Source organism: Phoxinus phoxinus, assembly GCF_949152265.1.
Source record: "Phoxinus phoxinus genome assembly, chromosome: 3".
Taxonomy (NCBI): Eukaryota; Metazoa; Chordata; class Actinopteri; order Cypriniformes; family Leuciscidae; genus Phoxinus; species Phoxinus phoxinus.
The window spans coordinates 23,044,610-23,064,396 of NC_136878.1; the positions used below are offsets into that span (position 1 = coordinate 23,044,610).

Consider the following 19,787-nt stretch of genomic DNA (forward strand, 5'->3'; position numbering starts at 1 on the left):
GTTCAGCTTTATGAGGTCACAGAGGATCTGCAGTACACAGAGCACAGCTGTGAGTGGAGCGAGAACAGAGGAAGAGAAAGAGAGAAAGCAATGAAGTGAGGTCAGATAGCATCCACAAACCTTGGACTGGACTTTTCTTCTGCATTACATTGTTGAGCTCCATAGATAGACTTTCCCTCTGAGCATGCATGCAGTAATGCTGACTCAGATTATGATATAGCACCATGTTTACTCAAATAAAATAAAATAAAGAAAGCAAGAAAGTTGCGGCTTTGCTAATCTCTTCGTAAACCATCCATCCTGCTTTCATCCTCCTTTTTACTGCCACTTTCATTGTTTTCCAAATTATTGGATGAGAGTGACAAGTCTGAAAAAAGCTAGAGAAAGAATAAAATGGTTTCCATAGAAAACTATGATTCAACAACACACAGCAGAAGAGTTATGCCATTGTAATAAATAACGGTGTATTTATTTGGAGTTAGATTAATAAGGTGTGTGTGTGCGTCCGTGCGTGCGTGCGTGCGTGCGTGCCTGCGTGCGCGCGCGTTGGTGCTTGACAGTATGATAAATGCAAGCTAGAGTGCATGTATGTGTATAGTTTTGTTGTTTGAAAAGCATGTGTGTGCTCATGTGTTTCTGTGCATGTGTGTGTCATTTGATGTTTTTGTTTGATTGGCAGTCCTGTCCTGCTTTTAACACTCAGCCTGCTCTGATTCTCAACATATGCACAATTACACTACCAGTCCTCAGTTCTAACACATTAAAGATGTAGACTTCACACACTTGCACGCTCACACATGCACACACACTCTCTCACTGAGTAAGCCTCGTATACAATCATGTGGTTAGGGAAAGTTTGACAAGAAGGATAAGATTGTTTAAGAGTAAAAAAAAAAAAAAAAAATCAGCCTAAATAAATCATGATCAGTTCAGGGGTTTCCAAGGGTCCTTGAGGGGTCTATTGGTGGGTCTGTGAAATATTTTCATGACACCAATTTATCTAATGTCTAACTTTATAATGAATGATTCATTAAGCATAGCTAGCTATTTAATTTAATAACGCTATTATTTAAAATGTAGCCTAGTATGCCTATATACAGGGAGTCCTTATTCTGTGAAGTTTGAAAACCCCTGATCTAGAGACACAAACGAAAACTCTCTTGACTTCATCAGCTAACTTATTTAATCAGGGGTTACGAAATGGGAAATATTGTGTAATCGGCAGCGAACGTGTGACGCTATTGTTAGCGCTTCGATGATTTGTGTTGGTCTGCGTCCTCTGATGAATGTCGTAGATGTAGTGCCTCGCGCTCTTTTCCGCGGGAGGATTTTCAATGAGATGACGTCGCGCCGTCAGCCAATCAGCTGCTAGGGGTCGGTCTCTGGAACTGGCCGCAGTAGGTTATCAGCCTGAATCCTCGCAGTCCGAGGTCAGGAAGCCAGATGAGCCCGCAGAGACGCAATTGCTCACCGCGACCAGCCCAAGCCAAAAGTCGCTGAGAGAGGACGAGGAAGTTCGGTATGAGAGGCAATGCTGACTGACCTGCACGCAGCCATGGTACCGAAGCGCGAGCCGGCGAAGTTGGAAGAGCGCGAGCGCACGCAGGCGGCGTGTGAGTGCCAAAGCCAATGCAACAACTGCAAAATCTTCCTGAGTTTATTCATCCTCTCGCTCTCTCTGCACCTCGTCACGCTCTTCTGCTACCTGGACCTGCGCTCTGAGCTCAAACGCGAAATATCACAGAAAAACAAAGATGAGGTGTCATCAACGGGGCCAATCCCGCACTATGAAGCCACAGCGCCAGTGCTCCGGTCACCGGACACCGACCACCCAACAATAGACGATAAGGTAAACTGAGTTATCTGTTGTTCTACACAAAGAGCAGGCAGGGAGACAACAAAACCTGCTTCCTGCTCTCTTGTCACATTTGCTCCAGCTTCTATTATTGAGAAGATAATTTCTTATTGTCTTGTCCCCCAGACTATTGTGTGTGTTTGGAGACCTTTTGTTAGAGTTCACTTCCTTTAGGTCAGTGCTTCTAAATCCTGGTTCTGAAGTGTCGCAGCACTTGTTCATTTTAGAGGTCTCCCTTTATTTGACACACCCAGTTGAGGTCTTTGAGCATCCACTGAGCTGATGGAAAATCAGGTGTAAAAACATCTAGAATGCACAGCTTCTATAGGAGCAGGATTGAAAAACAAGTCATTGTGTGAGACAGAAAGTCTTTCATTGAGTGAGTGCTGTAAAATGATATATTTGTCAATTTAAAGTCAGTGTCATGAGCCATAGCACTTTTAAATGTACACACACACAAAACACTCCACTATAATACAACTTAAAAGTAGCATTTAAACTTCAAGCAAATTGCATTTTGTACATAACCTTTTTACTGATGAAGAAAATCGAGCTGTAAAATTGACTAGAAATGACAAAATTATGATAAAGTAAAAATAAATGTTTAAACCAAAAATTATTTTTACATTGTATTTTGTTGTAATCTGGAGTTGTGTACAACTGTTATTTGTATTATATTACATTAATATATTATTCATATTAGGCTATAATATGCATATTCAGGCACAAAATGCAATCAGTATGTACCAAATTTGCTATTTGTATATTATGTCATTTATATTACCTTATCACAAGGACAGACCTCAACCTAAGTTTAGGGGTTTTGCTCAAAAGCACATAAGTTGCACTTTGCAGGGGTTCAGTCTTTAACCCTTTAACCTCTAGGTATGACAACCACCTAGTTTGAGCTGAGCTTCAGTCACTGATTTAGATGAGCATTTGCCTCTCGCCCCACTCACATTGTGCTTCAAAAGCCCGCAAGTGACGCGCTTCTCGTAACTGTGAATCGTTCACCTGGGGACATTTGTTCTGTTTAAACAACATCTGTCCTTTTTACGAGTTCTCTTCATCAGACGCACTTTTACTGTCAGGCGGCACAGGTCGCTGTTTATTTAGCCTTCGCTGCGGTTTGGCCCGGACTCGTGTTTGATTCCTTTGGCAAAAGGCCAGGCTCGTCGCAGCATTTCCTGATGTTCACCCCGCGGGCAGTGTTAGTGCTGAATCCAGAGCGCCTGGCTCAGGGATGCGTTTTATTAGACATAACTGGAGGTAGAATTACACACACAGACAAATTCCTGCAGTGAATGATGAATGAATCTAACGTAGGTCTATGGCCTTTCTGAAGTGAATATCAGGGTGCACACAATATCTCTCGTCCTTGGTGCACACAGACGATACAGTAAAAGTTAGTGTTAAAGGGCTGTAGGAATTTTCTTGTTTGCTTATTGTGATATTTAGATGTTGGCATCCTACTTGTCCATTACATGTTTGTAAGCCTGTACATTTTTGCATTCACAAGTTTCATATGTTATTTTAGAGTGTATGGAGCAGCCCTGCATAGGCGCACACAGCATCAGTGTGGGATGGACACTCATTTTGGAAGTCTTGTTACTAGGCATGGTGTTATTGTGTGCAAATATGTGTTTGTGAGTATTGCACTGATGCATGTCAGAAGAAGGCATGTAACCATGACAACTCTGATTGATGGAGGGAGGCATGAGCGTGGTTAGTCTGTCAGAGTAAAGATGACATGCAGAAACCACAGAGCGAGAGAAAGTGTGTGTGCAACATGACCACTGCTATAATTAATATCGTTTCCTTAGGAAAACAAAATCATTTTTAAATTTGTTTTGGTAAGGTTGATGTTGTTTTTATGACAAAATAGTATTACGTAATACCAGTGCAATGGTGTAAAGTTGCATAACGGTACTGTCAATGTTGTATATATATCGGTAGAAATTGAAAATGTAATTCTCATTTCCCCTATTTTTATGTTTAGTTGACCTTTTTCGCTTTCTAACGCACACTTAAAGTCAGTATTTAAAAACACTAGTAATTAAATAACACTGTTAAATGTAATCTTTACCAAATCAAAATATTAGTTCATTATAATGTTGTTTTTGAAACTATTGTTGAAAATAATTGGTTTTGATTTTTTGTAATTATTCAGACAGAATTGTATAAATTGTACATATCAGCCATGTGTTGGTCTTGGTCATAATCAATATGTAAATCCATAAATGAGAGACTCTGTATCAGCTATGAAACTGCTGTCTCATTATAGCACATCCATGTCTCCATGTTTGTGTTCCAGTGAAGGTCATACCTGTTACAGTGGATCAGACCTGCTTTTCTCTTACAGTGTAGATCGGACCTTTCCTTTGTTAGAGTTTATGTGTGTGAGAGAGAGCATGGGAAAATGAAGGGAATATTTTCCCCTTTCTCTCTCAGGCATTATGGCATGTGGCCAGATCGCAGTGTGAGCTCTCTAATGCACACACACACTATTCCTTATTAAGCTTTGTAGGTATGGGATTCCTCCTCGACAGGATATTACATTAACGGATGGAGTCAGCCACACTCTAATTACTCTCCATTCAACTATTTACCGCTGTAACTAATACACACACAAGTTTCTCACATGCTCTCGGTGTGTTAGCCCGAGTCCTTTGTCCTTCGAGTTAGCAGTGAGGAGTTAGCAGTAAGGAATGCGCTTGTTGATCAGCATCTTAGATCTGATATGGCTAACACTATATATCCCAGAGCGCTGCTCTGTCTGACTGATTGCAAAAGTGTGTGTGTGTGCGCTAATGAGGGATCTAAGAGCGAGTTCACCTCAGCCAAACAGGTGTTAGAGAGCTGTGCTCTGAAGAAACAGAATGTTTGCACGACTTTAATGGCTTTACTTTAAACAGCTGGATCTATTTAAGGAGTCCCAGACAACAGCCAACACACAGATGTGTGCGTAAGTTTGGGAACCAAAGCTTTAAAATTACACATCAGAGCGGCGTGATGATTGGATGGATGGATGGATGAATGTAGATCGATCAAGATCACTGAATCAACCTGACTACAATATGTCACATGCCAATGAAATTTTTTTTAAGGGTCAGATCTAAATGAATGGAACTCTTTTCATAACAGTATGGCTTTTTCAGTAACAAGCGAATATTTTTTCAACAAGATGCAATGTAGTGATGTCCCGTGACATGCCTTTTTCTGTGATTTATTTTATTTTATTTTAAAGTCTGGCTTTTTAGCTAAATTGGTGGTTTGATAACATTAAATTAATGCTTGTCTAAAATGTTCATTCTCTTTCTCTCATAAAATATTGAAAAATCTAAATCATTGTTTAGATTACAGCATGACAACATTATACACTTTCTAAAGTAATAGTATAGCCTAGTATTCAAATAATTAAAGAAAATATAACATAAATAGTCTATCTCTTTCTCTCTCTTTTGTAGCAGATAAATACTGTTCTGGAAATACTATGTCAATGTCACCTTTATTTATATAGCACTATTAAAACAACACAAGTTGACCAATGTGCTTTACATTCTCACTAAAAAATAGAAAGAAAAACATACTACAATAATAAAATAAAAACAAGATAAAAACATTTAAGACGGATAAGCCATGGCAAACAGATATGTCTTAAGTTGTACTTTAAAAAACATGTACAGAGTCAGCATCCCTAACATATGATGGCAAGCTATTCCAAAGTATTGGGGCTACTACTGAAAAAGCACTTTCTGGCTTAATTTAGTCCGTGGAATTTTCATGCAACTTTTGAGTTGATGATCTCAAGGTTCTTCCTGATTGATACTCCATTAACAGAGATGATAAATAAGTCGGTGTGAGGTCATGATTATCAGATTAATAAATGGATAGATATTCACTTTAGGGCTGGGCATTGACACAAATTTCATGATTTGATTATGATTTACAAGCTTGCGATTCGATTACGATTCAATATTGATTCATTTGGATATGTATCAGATACAGTACATGGCATATTTTCTAAGGAAAAAAAATCTCAACTAATACAGGGAGTCAGTTATACATGTAATGTACAGCATTACTATTTTGAGGGTTAAAATGAACTAATTTGTATAGAAAAGCTTAATTAAGGAAGTTATTATAATAATAAAATTATAGTTTATTATTTACAATTATTAATTAATTACATAATTATGTTTCTTTCTACTATTATTATTCATTTTTATTAAATATAAACATTTAAATGGTGGCTGTCATAAAAATGTGATGGATTTATTCAAACATACATTGAATATTGAACAACAGTTAAAAATATATATAATGAATATGTAATAAGATGAATATATTTAAAGCAACACCAAGTCGTTTTTCAACCTTCATAATATATTTCCAAGACCCTTGTGATGGTACATCGACTTACAATAGGTTGAATGACACGTCTGCCATAGCCTGACGGGGTCTGTATCGCTTTTACTGGCACTACAGAACTTTGGGGTTCGGGTAGTAACCCGACCACAAAAATAACTACAATATTCGACTGCTTTATGGCATACCTCACTTCCCCCACTTCCTCAAATTTGGACGTGAGAGCCCAACTAGCGTTTGTTTGCCGGCTGGTATAGCGTCTGTATGTTGTTGTCACGGCCGAAGCAGCAACTAAACCGAAGAAGGCAAAGGTTTTGTCGGAGGAGACTAGGAAGAGAAAAAGGGAGAGTGATAAAATCAAAGTCCGGACGAGGATCAATATTGGTCCAGCGTTCGCTCGCTGGCGTGAGCTAAAGGAGGAGGAGGGACCGATGCTGACTTGGCCGTCATGCTGTCGGACTAGTAATAGCTACATGATTAGACGGACAAAATCATCTTTTAGGATAACTGTCCTAATGACTGCAGGCTGATAGTCATGTTTGTTTGTTTATTTATTTATTTATTTATTTATCTGGTAAAAGTGTCTTGCCTCGATATATATGGCTATTACCTACCACACAAACATTGAATTGAATTAGCATATCCATTATGTAAAAGAGTAGCCAATAGGCTATGACGCTGGCTTGTAAACGTGAGCTACGCGATCTTTTTGCGTTTGAAAACATTAAAACCCATGAAATTATATTCATATGACATGCTGACATATTGAAATGTCATCATCCCAGGTACAGTGGCATATATATGCCACTGTACCTGGGATGAAGACATTTCACACGCAACGCAGGCAGTCTGCCCAACACGTAAGAACTCCTTCTGCAGAGTTCGGGGGTATCGACTTCACTTGTCAACAAATGCACGTATCCCCTGGTGTAACCATGATAGATTTTGCGACAGTAGTAGAAGACAATACTGTTTCCTAACTGTAGGGGGACCCCGAGAGCAAAAGCTACTTGGTGTTGCTTTAACAAAATGCTCTTCTAGTTGACTAACAAATGTATGGTCACTGAATGGCTTTTCTTAGGTAAATGTGAATGTGATATTGTTTACAAGCTTATTTATTGACGTTTTTATGCGGTTGAAACACTGATTGAGCAATTACATTGAACATGATCTCTTCATATGCGCATCACATGCTACCTCAGGGCTCCAGACTAACATTTGAGAGCAGTTGTACAGATGGTGGCGCCAGCACATGATTTGGTAGCGCTTGGGGGATTTTTAATCTTAAAGGCAATTTAATCATACTATTGTTTTGCATTAATAAGTGCATTTACTAATAATATAATAATTTTAAAATGTATTAGAAATTTGATAGTAAAGCACTTAGCTTGAATTGATATGCAGATAAAATTAACTTTTGTTAACAACAGTAACATGCATAAACCTCATTTTTATTGGAATTTTTTTAAAATTCTACTCTTAATAAATGTACCATTGTTCTTCTATAGTATCATACTGAAATGACAGACTGCTTTAGTGATTATAAAAGGAGTGCTCTTTACTTGCTTTCTGTGTAATTCAGTCGCAATTTGAAAAAAAGGTCTTGGTTTTCATGAGACTGACTTTTCCTACTTTCCCAATCCTATATATTAGGGAGTGAAAATGGCTATTAAGGGTGTTTTCAAATCTGTACTTCGGTTCATTTAGTCTGGACCAAGGGCGAAACATTTTCAGGCGTTTTGGTTCCTTTTCACAAAATGCAGTCACGTGACAACATCCACATCACTCGTTGGGCAGATGTGTCTTCGATTGGTCAGAATTAACGTGCAGGAAAATTTTAACAGAACTCCTGGAAGTAAACAAAGAGGAGGAAAATCCGGCAGACAACACGGACACGCCGCTTTTTTCTATGAGTCTCTGTCATCTTCCTGCTCTTCGAGGAGGTCTCGGTACGCTTGTTTGGTCTGCTTTTGGTGCGCACCCGGGTGTGATTGCTGCATTCACACCTGCCCAAACGAACCGCACCACGGGGGACAACGAACTATAGTGTGATTCAACGGATCTAGATGAGGCAGACTGTGTGAAAGCACCCTAAGTCAATAAGAGTGCTCCTCTGCTGCCATCTACTGGTTATTGTGGTATTTTAATGTATTCTTTTTAAAAACAATTTTTTTTTTCTACATATTTAAATGTTTGGTTTTACAAATTAATTTTGTTTAATTCAAAATAGCATTAAAATCGGATAGTATTTAGATAAAATAAGTGAGTCTTCAAGTCCTTTTTAAAATGTCCATGCTTGACGAGGATTTTATTGATAACGGCAAAACATTCCAAAGTGCAGGAGCCTTAACAGAAAAGGCGAGATCTCCTCTACGCCTCAAACGAGACCGTGGGACGTTTAGGAACATGCTAGGAACGCAGATTCGTTGAGATTACTCAAGAGCCCGATCATGCAATGCTTTATTGTGTTCTACATTTTACAGATAGCCAGTGAAGAGATATCAATACAGGGGTTAAATGATCTGTTTTCTGGTGTTTGTTAAGATTCTCGCTGCAGCATTTTGGACGTACCGAAGACGAGTAACCCGATATTTACTAATGCCTAGATATATAGAGCATTACAATAATCCAACCGTGTGGAAATAAAAGCATGAAAAACTGTCTCCAAATCCTTGTTTGAAAAACTTAACTGAAAAAAAAGATGTTTTCACAACCCTATTAACTTGACGATCAAATCGGATTTTCAGAATCAAAAATGACTCCTAGGTTCTTCACATAACCATGCATATTGTTGGACAACATATTGTCTTATCCTCATTTAATTGTAAAAAAAAATTTTTTGCTAGCTTTACCTCAGTCAAGCACTTATATCCATCACATTCCAAAGGAAAATACAGATAAATTATAAATACAGTTGTAAATAAAGGTCATAAAATGTGACCATTTGGTCGCAATCTGGAGCCCTGTACCTACTACAGCATGACCTCTGACCCCATAGCACTGTCACCTCAAAAACAACTGGAAACACCTCAATGGCCTCTCTGTCAATAAACAAATTTGACAAAAAAAAATTTGTGATTAATGTGAGCTTAAATTGGTTCTGACTGGAGTCTGAACACACTGCCCCATTTTCAGCATGACTGTCCCCAAGTAACCCGGCATGTGTTTCTGCTGGCCTGTGTGTGTTTGCATTTGTATTTGTTTGGGTGTGTAATGTGCATATCAGTCTGTCTGTTAGAGCCTGTGTGTGTATGTTTGACGTTGTACGTATAATAACACCCATTATTCTGGTCCTGCTTGGCATTTGTGAGGAATGTTCTGTCTTTCTGTTGTGGTGTGTGTATGCGTCTGTATCTGTTAATATTGTATTTTGTCTCTGTTGTGGTGATTTAAACTTTTCGCAGCAGTTTGTGTTTCCTGGTGGTTTCCATCCTTGTTGACATCTGTGTGAGTGTGTGTGTCTTTACTCTGGAATGTAATTCCCTCTGTTGAATCCTAAACGAGTTTGGTTCGCCCTGGGGTTCGCCGACTGAGAGAGTTCCAGACAAACATCATTGTCTGTGACCAGGATATGATCTGTCATTAAGCTTAGAGATCAAGAGGTCATGTGTGAGTGTGTGTATATTTTGACAAGGCCTCCTGTTAACACTCCGTTGAAATGACTCCTCCATAAAATCAGTTTAGATGTTGTATGTTAAATTAATTTGAGCACAGCTGGGTGGGTGTATTTGATCATTTGTTGCCTTTAAGGAAACCTCCATCCATTTGGAGAGGTAGAGGACAAAAAGAAGGGAAGATGAGTGAAAGCTTGACTAAACAGGACAATCTATCTCGGTGTCTGACTGTGATATGTGAACCTCCCTGTGGTTTGAGATGAGAGCAGAGGCTTGTGTTGTTTTTGGAGTCATTACCAGCATATTCTTGATGGTCCTCTGAGAATCGTTTGAAATGTTGTTCTCAATAATGTAATCCATATGTGATAACATGCTCATAATCTAAACCTGCTCTAATCTGTATGTGTGGACGTGCACATCTGTATGGGGTGTGTTTGAAAATACTCTGATCCAGATGAGGCTGGAGTAAGAGTGATGAAGGTGGCATTCATAATCATAGATATATTCTTTTACTACTTTCTTGTGCCCTTAATTCTGATTTCTTGCTCACAATTTCTTGAGCACCAGTTCGGAGAACCAAGTCCGGGTGGGCCAATGAGGCGCAACCTAAAGGACCTGCACCTCGTCCTCCCTGATCTTGCACAGGACCTGTGCAAGAAGGCTCACTGGGGGAAACGCACATTTGCGGATATCTGTGCGCTAATGCATCTGTGCCGAGGGTCCCCTCGGTAAGGGAGTAAAACCTGTGGCAGTGGGAAGTGTCTGGGGAGCCAAACAGATCTACCTGCGTCGCCAAACTATTCCTGAACCGTCCTCAGCTGAACCGTCTGGGGATGGAGTCTCCATTCCCTGGGATAGGTCCGAAGTCGTGAGAGCTCGTCGGCTGCACGATTCAGTTCTCAAAGCGACCTCAGATGCTTCTGACTCCATAAGAGGAGATGGCATGCGATCTGCGGCATACGGCGGGAGTGCAGACCACCCTGATGGTTGATGTACACTACTGTCGCCATATTGTCTGAACAGACCAGTACGTGCTTGCCCTCCAGCAACGTACAGCCAGCAACTTGAGGATGTTACTCAGGGCTAGCCCAAATGGGAGTACCGTGTACTGATATGCCTGCCCCTTGAAACCAAACCGTAGAAACGGTCTGTGACGCGGAAGAATGAAGACATGAAAATACGCGTCCTTCAGGTCAATCGCTGCAAACCAATCCAACAGACGAACGCATTCGAAAATTAGTTTGGCTGTCAACATCTTGAATGGAAGCCTGTGAAGGGTTCGGTTCAAGACGCGCAGGTCCAGGATTGGTCGTAACCCACTGCTCTTGACAAAGAAGTAGGGGCTGTAGAACCCGGACCTCAAGTGGGGGTGTGGTCAAATTCCGCACCCTGACAGAGGAGGCTAGGGAAGGACGAGCGTTCCGAGGCGGTCTGCTCTGACAGGGGTCTGGCGACAGAGGGGGACGAGAGTGGCGAGGCATAGCATTGCACACTGCCATCCGCATCCTCTTGGGGCTCGGAGGAAGGGGAGTCAGTTCTTTCTTTACCGTTTTAGGGTGCCACCGACCGCGAGGCCAGCAGCGGGGGAAGGAGAACAAAATATTCTCCCCCGGCCCTCCACCGGGGAAGGAGTGGTCCTGCTACCAGCTCCTGAAAAGAACTGAGGCCTTACTCCGAGCTGCCCATCTCAGGAGCACCGCTTAGCCTGGCGTTTGGCCTGTGCCGCCTTCCTGCGACCACCTCCTTACTTCGGCCCGGGTGAAGGCTGCTGCTTGGGCCGAGCAGGAGGGGCTGGAGCCGCTGGAGGGCGGTCTCGGCGGGAAGCAGACTGAGGGGGCTGCACTGACGGCTGGGTGGAGGCAGCAGCAGGCCGTCGGGGCAGGATATGCTTTATCGCCTCAGTGTGCTTCTGGGCGGCCGGGAACTGTTTGGCGAAGTCCTCGACCGCATTACCGAAGAACCCAGCCTGGGATATGGGGAAGTTGAGAAAAAGAGTAATAAATCTAAACATGATTCTCTAACATATTGTTTGCGGTTGTGGTTGCTGAATAAATGCACTTACACAGCCTCTGTGCTACAATACAAAGTATACATGTAACATTATTAGGAATTATTGGAATTAATATTAAGAATTTCACTGTTTCAGCATTTAGAGAAGCTTCTTAAAACTACACAGTCTGTTTAAAGTGTTTAGCCAAGATGAAAATAGGTAAAAGAAAAAATGACGATGGGTAGGCTATCTTTTTTTTGCAGTCTGTCTGTAGGAATTTTCATTTGTGGAGAAATCTGAATCTGTTCAGCAGTGAATCTGAAATTTCTTCACTTAAAATATCTACAGTAATTACAAAGCACTCTTTTCAAACCATGCATTACTAGAAGTCGTAGTAATGGTAAGTAGTGTTCAATTTATTCTAATCAGTACAATTGCAATCAATATTTGTTTTTGTATTGATTTTCTATTTAATTAAGCTAACATAGTTGGTTAAATGAAGTCCATGTGCCGCCTACAGACATATTTATTGACATCACCAGAGTTCCCATTCTCCATCTTCATTAGTTTAAGTTTACTGTCTTTGTTTAGCATTTGTCATTATATTATTAGATTATTAGAACTGTTATAGTATATATAGGTATAGATCTTGTGAAGTGTGCATTGTATCCTGTGTAAACCGGGCGGCAGTGGCTCTGTGGTTCATGTAGGTTGTCTATAAACCAGAAGGTTGGTGGTTCAATCCCCGGTTCTACTTGACCAGATGCCGAGGTGTCCATGAGCAAGACACCTAACCCCAGCTGCTCCCGACGGGCTGGATGGCGCCTTGCATGGCGCCTTGCATGGCTGATACCGCCGTCGGTGTATGAATGGGTGAATGTGAGGCAAAATGTAAAGCGCTTTGGTGGCCATTGGGTCTGTGAAAGCGCTATATAAATGCAGTCCATTTATAGTTGGACCACCTGCTGAGATGGTCATTTTGGCATAGCTTAAGGAAATTAGTGTAAACGTAATGGTTAATCTTTTGTTACAAACGCACTGTGTACTTTGCAAGGGGCCTCACTTACATTATCATAAAGTTGTTTTACATATGGTGACATTTGAGTGAGGCTGACGGTAATGATATGAACCTGAATATGGATGGCGTGCCCTTTAAGATTATATCACTGATTTATGACGGCTTAGATGATTGTTCATGTTTTTCTGGCTAGATCCGTACCCTACGTCATATATCTAGCAAGACTCCGGAAATTAAAATAAATTGGGTATATAAGGAAGTTTCTCTGCTGTATAAACATGTAGGCCATATGAAATGATTCTGATATTAAAAGAGAGGCTGGTATTAAAGTAGAAGTTAGTTGACATAGAAGTATTGTCGTCTTTTGATAAAGGAATCGTGACATCATGTGTTATCGGTGGTTTGGATATGGTGAAATCAAAAACTGATGCACAGACCGTGATTTTATAAACTCATTCATACACGGTCACAAAACATTGTCTGCCTCTCCTCTTCAATCTTTTTCTCACCTTTCTTTCTCTCCTTCCCTTCTATCCAAAAGCTGTATGTTCATTTGAGTGCTTGTCAAGCTGTTGAGCAGATGTCTTCTCTTTTTCTCTCTCACTCCCTTACTAGCCTCTATATCTCTTGCTCTCTCTGTTTCATGTGGTTTGTGGTTTGTCCCAAATTGGAATTGTTTAAAAGCCACAACACAAAGCCCTTTACACCAGGCAAAGCAGAGGAGGGGGGGGAACAAAGCCAGCGAGAGGGAGAATAAATCAAGGGAGCAGGTGGAGAAGAGTATGTGCCAAATTGCAGACAGGTGCGGCCCAGCCTCGACATAATCGCCATACACTCGCTGTCCTCGCACGTAAAATACTACTAACCACTTGATCAGTGCCGCACTTTCTGACCGCCTGACAAGCCCGCAATGGCATAATCCACCCGTTCAAGTCAGAGGTCAGGCCAGCCACTGTCTGATTAGAGGACGAACAAGGTAACTTCTGTTATTTGTTGATTTTGGGGGTTTTCTCTTCCTATGATTGGTTGACATGATGCCTTTTGGCACTTTTCTTTCAAGTTGGATGTCTTGGAAAAATATACCATATGAAGTCTCCCGTGTCCCACTCTGTCTCAAGAGGAAGGAATGTTTCTTTTTTTAAGGTGTTTTAATGAAGCCATTAAAGTCTGGCATTAACAACACTTTTGAAACAAATCTATTGAAAGGTGGAGCAGCAACTCCAGTATTGAACAACATGCAGAACACGTTCCATGCACATGTGCATGTGTATGTGCGTGAACGTATGCACACATTTCTCTTGAAAGGCACTAGATCTCATGTTAATTTAATGATTGTTCTAAAAAGCCAGACTGATGATGATGATGATGGTATGAATCTGTGAGTGATCACGATAGCCAAAGCGTGTGTGTATGCATGCATGTTGGTGGGTGTTTGGAGCAGAAATCATCTGGCATGTTTAAAAAGAGTCTCCAAGAACCAAATGACATCTCCAAAATTATATATTCATCAATAAAAGTGGGTCTGCTGCTGAGGAAAACTTTTGTATGTGGTAATATCAGTCGTTGTCTCTTTTTAAAGGAATAATTCACCCAAAAATTTACATTCTGTCAACAATTTTTTCTTCAGTGGAACAGAAAAGAAGATATTCTGAGGACTGTCCAGTTGCTCTTTACGACGTCCTATGTTGTATCCCATACATAAAATCTTTATTATTTCTTTATTTTTTGACTTGCGCTGGTGCTCTGCAATAAGTCATCACTATAGGTCTGCTGCCAAATTGCTTAAAGAGTGAGGACCTATTATGCTTTTTTACATTTTCAACTTTCTTGTAAAAAACTTTAAAATACTTTCTTTCTTTTTTTCTTGTTAAAAAGACTTTCTTTCTTTTGGCGTGTAATGTTGCTGTTTGAGCATGATAAACGCACAAAAAAGTCCACATCAAAGGGAGTTGTTCATCAATTGTATAATCAAGCACTGTTTCTGAACTCCCTGAATCATCTTGATTGTAGTCTTAAGTTTTCTTCCGGGAATGTACACGTCACAATATTCATCATTAAAATGATTTCTGCCCAAGGCATATGCAAAATAAAGGGGGCGAGGCCTGGTTGAGTTGCAGTATCATATCAAGATCTCTATAAATATTATGTCGATAATGATGATTAGTTCTGTGCATTTTCACTCGATAGGATTACCCTTCCAGTCTATAACACAGCATAAAAAAACACGACAACAGCCAGCCACAGTGCCGCTCAGTGCCGCTGACAATGCTAAAATGTCTTTGTTTTGGGGGGTGCCTGTTAATCAGTTTTTTTTTTCAACACGGCCAAAATACTCATCACAGATAGAAGCGATCACAGTTGGAAAGAGGCAAGCTTTGTTTCTGATCAACTTTTGTAAACCCAGCCAATATAATCACAATGGAAGTGTCCAAACTGCAATATTTAACATATAGCAAATGCAAAGCATTCAATGCGTTAACAATATGATTTACCCACTAAATCCAGCATAAACTCAGGCACAACCTACATATTTTTTAAATGCTCAAGAGACTTCACTATTCTGAACCTCACAGCGATTGGCTGCCGCCAGCGTTTTTCACTTGATATTTGCATAATATCAAGAACTACCCTACCTTCCAACGCTTTCTCCAGTCTGCTGTCAATCCCACAATTCACTGCACGAGTGTGAGGCTCAACTTCCGTAGGAATAACTTGGAAAACACTCGCTCTGATCTGCTTGTTTCGCGCCAATGGACACCAAACCGAACTTGCTTTACCCTCCAAAGCTGAGGAAATTGTTGGAAAAAGGGTACCACGACGCCAATGGAAGGGCTTTGGGTTTCTTAAAAGCGACAGTGCAGATTAAGAGCCGTTTTGCACAGAACACTCTTTTGCGGTGGAAAACACGAGACAAAGATCAGTGGGGGGAAAAAGCACGTTCTTGAGACTCGTTTTTAAAAGTTTAACTTTTTTTTTACTTGAGTGCCGCGTTCTTAGAACGCAGTTTCATGCACGAGGCACTACAAAAGACGCAATCGCAATGGACAAATGTGTCCAATTAGCATGTTTACATAGAAAAAAACACTTTTTACTCAAATTTCTAGAAAAAGCTGCCAGCATTACTAAATAATATATATTGTGATAAATATCGATATCTATCAATCAATCTATGTGGAAAGAAATATTGTGGTAATGTTTTTTGTCATATCACCCAGCCCTAGTTGTCACCATGTCCAAGAGATGCAGTTTTCCACCCTGGATCTAATGCGGTTATGGTAAGGGCTGTGAGATTTCCGAAACACACTCGAAGCAGTTGATCAATCACACTGATCCATCCGACCAATCAGAGCACATTGCGCTTTTCAGAAGGAGGGGCTGAACAGAGCATTACTCACAGCTGCTACAACAACATAAAATATGTTAAAAACAAGTTATTTTGAACATTCAAGCATGTATGCATTCAAGAAAAATTTGTGTTTAAAACAAAACCTGTTTAGAACTTCTGGATGTAAATGGCTATGGATGGACTGTAATAAAATAACATTGTATAGAAATTGAACTGTTCTATACTCACAGGAGTATAATCAAAGTGATTTGCTCTGTACATTATTGTTACCATATCTGTTGGTCCTATTGTATTACAACCATTACTCATGAATTCATTATGAGACCTCATCTGTGTGTATGTATACTGGGATTTCAGTGTTACACAAAGGTTAATTTTTCTCTAGTTTAAAGCCAGCTCTAGTGACTCACGCAACAAACATGAGAATAAAAAGGATGAATATGGAGGAAAATGTATCAGAGAAGAGAAATAATGAGAGAACAATTTAGGAAAAACAAAAATAGGAGCGAGAAAGAGGGACATTCTTTCTTCTGTGTGCTTGATGAGCCAAGCCTTTTGTTTGAAGCTGTCATGGTTTGCATACAACACAGCACAACACACACGCTGAGACGTGTAATCCTTGAAAAATATGTGGAGGCCTCTGTGATCTCTTGCTTACATGTTTCCCGTCTTAAGTCCGGGATAAATATTTGTGATGTATGCATACGAGTCTGTGAGTGTTGTCCAAGCCGCAAGAGTTTGTTACCGATGACCAGGCCCACATGGGCTCTGTGCCTGCAGAACTCTGCAGATTTACACAGAATTTGAACAAAAGCTTGACGCATTCCTCACCCCTTTCATGTTTGTTAATTAAATATTTTGGCTAATATGATTATGTTTTCAGCTACCAGTATGAGTGTAGTACATTTTAAATGCATTCTGCATAATTCCGCAATTTTACGCCAAAATAGCCTTTGGGTTCAGTCTGGACACACAGACACAGATTACACCATCTCGTGGCGTTTGTTAGGGGGAAAGTGAGTGTGACTATGGTTAAGTGGTTGGTTAAGAGCAAATCTGTTAGTGTAGACTGGTGTGTGTGTGTGAGTACATTTGTAATATTATATGTGTATCTGTATTAGCATATGTGCATGTTAGTATACTGTGGCGTGTGTAGTTTTGTGGTGTGTTATTGATTCAGCTTGTAAAGAAACAGACCATGTACCCACTAGTACCCAGAGAGGTTTAGATGGGGCTCAGAGGTGAAGACTAACAGATGACAGAACCGACTTCTTTGAGCTGTCCTTGATTTTCTCTCTCTCTCTCTCTTCCTTTGCAGCTGTTCGTTTTTCTGTTGTATTCTGTTCATCAGATGGTATTGATCCTTCCAAACACTCAGGACCCTTTAGACAAACGGCAACGCCTCACTTTACAAACCACTTACGGCACCAGACACACGACCCTTGGAGTATGAGTTTGCGAGCGAGAGAGATATAGAGGAAATGGAGCCCAGGGTCTGGTTTTAGTTAGGAGGGCAAATACTTGTATTCAAGCACATACAAACTCATATGCACACACTTATGCTCACTAGAACAGTTGTCGCTTAGCTACAGTGATGACAGGCAGAAATAGCCTGACTGCGCATGGATGAGACAAAGTTATCGAGCAAAATGGGCATGTGACTACACACACACTCGTTTGCAGTTTTGTTGAAAGGTTGATCACTTGCCATCTCTAGATATCAAACTAATGTGCCAATACTTTGGAGAAGGACAGATTTTAGCCATTTCTATGGCATTTATTCAGCAATGAGTGACAAACCCAATTTGAGAGACTGCGTATTGCGTAAGGCTGCTGCTAGTTGAAACTGTCACATTTCTAGATTCACATGTAGATTCTGTCTTCACTCTAGGATTGCTCATGATCTGATGTTTTACGGTGTTCACACATACACCTCACTGAGATGCTTCTTTGTGAATCCAAAAAGTCTTGTCTAATGTCATGGCCTGATCTGATTGCAACCTCTGGAGCACATGCTGCTCTCATTTGGCAATATACATGGGAGGGTGTAACAGTTTTTAGAGGTTGCTCAAGTTTAGCGGAGGTCTCGGAGGATTCCATTACGAGCTTTGTATATAGAAGCAGGAGCAGGGATGACTGCTTCTACAGTGCGTTTTGTCAAAAATATTCCAGATCTCACATTGAACTCGATTTTAAATGTACAAGACAACTAGGTATGCACAAATTTAACTATTCGATTACTTAAGATCCAGAATGCACCCAAAGAAAGGAACATTTTAAAGACTGTATTGATTCTGAACAAGATCATGTTTAAACTGGGCCTCAAAGCATGTATTTACAATTTTTAAATGAGTGATTTCAAAAAGTAATTATTCAAATATGTGAGTACAATCTGGGTCTGTCATGCTCCGTAAGATCTTACATAAGACCAATTCACACGGCTCAGACAGACACCGACCAACGGTGACAGTCACCAGATTACAGTACGTCACTTCTCAGACATTTCAGACAACACCAACAGATGCAGACAAGGGTACGCACTAACCAAACCTGACAAAGTGTCTTTTGCTTTGGTCAGCGTCTGTTGGTGCAGTGTGAATTAGCCTTTAGAATAAACTAGAAGTGTTTCTCACTCCACACCACAGGTTGAAAATATAATAAAGAAAACAAATTTAATTATGTTTTTGTGTGTATTGTCATGTAAAATATATGTACAAAATTATTGTATTTATATAATTATTATATATAATTACTTTTATTACTATTATGGAAGCTATTGTATTGCTTTAGATGACTTGGAATATAGCTTGACACTGGTTCTCATTCAACTATGTAAAAAAGATGCCAGGACATTGAGCAAAATAACGTGCATGTGAAAGTGAGAAAAAAATAACACAATTTTCATTTTGGTGCAATCTAACTGCAAGTGAAATGCAATATGACACGAAGGAGAGAGTGTGTCTGGTACACTGGAACCAATAGGCTATTGACACACATCTGTGTTTTGTTTTGCATAAATATGGAATGCATTAATCATGTTTTTTCACTGATGTTGCTACGCATTTCCTGTATTTATTTGAAATTGTGTTAGTTGATCAGATTGGATTGGGAGCAAAAGTTGTAGCCTACATTTCAACTCATATCTTGTGGTTTTGGCAGTTTAATATCTACAGTACAATTATGAGCCTTTGTTGCCATTTTCAGTTCAGTGCAAAAGCCATAAATGTATTTTAATGTTTCTTTCATCACTACTTAAAGCTGCTGTGGCAACATACTTTCTACTATACTGGCATAATACAACTCCAAGATTGCCTTCCCGTAAACACTGTGTCTTTGTGACGCTTTCAGACAGTGTTCTGGCTCAACCAATGGAGTGACTTTTGTGCAGATCGAAAATGTTTCTGTTCGTTTTGGTGATGTCAACTCTGCAGAATTACAATTTTTTGATATGGGTTGTGTAATAAGGAAAATTAGGACCAGGCCATTAGTTCTCAATCAGCTCTATTTTACTTTGTAACAGTATTTGCAGAACCACAAATTTCTGCTGAGTGTTAGCCTATTTTTTAAGAAGAACAGACTTCTTCAAATTGGATATT

The 19,787-nt window shown here is 40.1% G+C and overlaps 1 protein-coding gene and 1 long non-coding RNA gene across 2 annotated transcripts in view; one reads left to right on the plus strand and one right to left on the minus strand.

Moving 5' to 3' along the window:
• The window catches only part of LOC306996212, a 1,114,438-nt gene that overhangs the window by 530,424 nt on the left and 564,227 nt on the right, over window positions 1–19,787 (minus strand). The gene's annotated exons all lie outside the window — the stretch shown is intronic.
• The window catches only part of eda (ectodysplasin A), a gene marked incomplete at its 5' end in the record, with an annotated part of 38,563 nt that continues 20,219 nt past the window's right edge, over window positions 1,444–19,787 (plus strand). Inside the window, 3 exon segments of the mRNA XM_079608794.1 lie at window positions 1,444–1,497; window positions 1,500–1,520; window positions 1,526–1,849. Of these exon segments, the coding sequence (XP_079464920.1) occupies window positions 1,444–1,497; window positions 1,500–1,520; window positions 1,526–1,849 (399 nt within the window).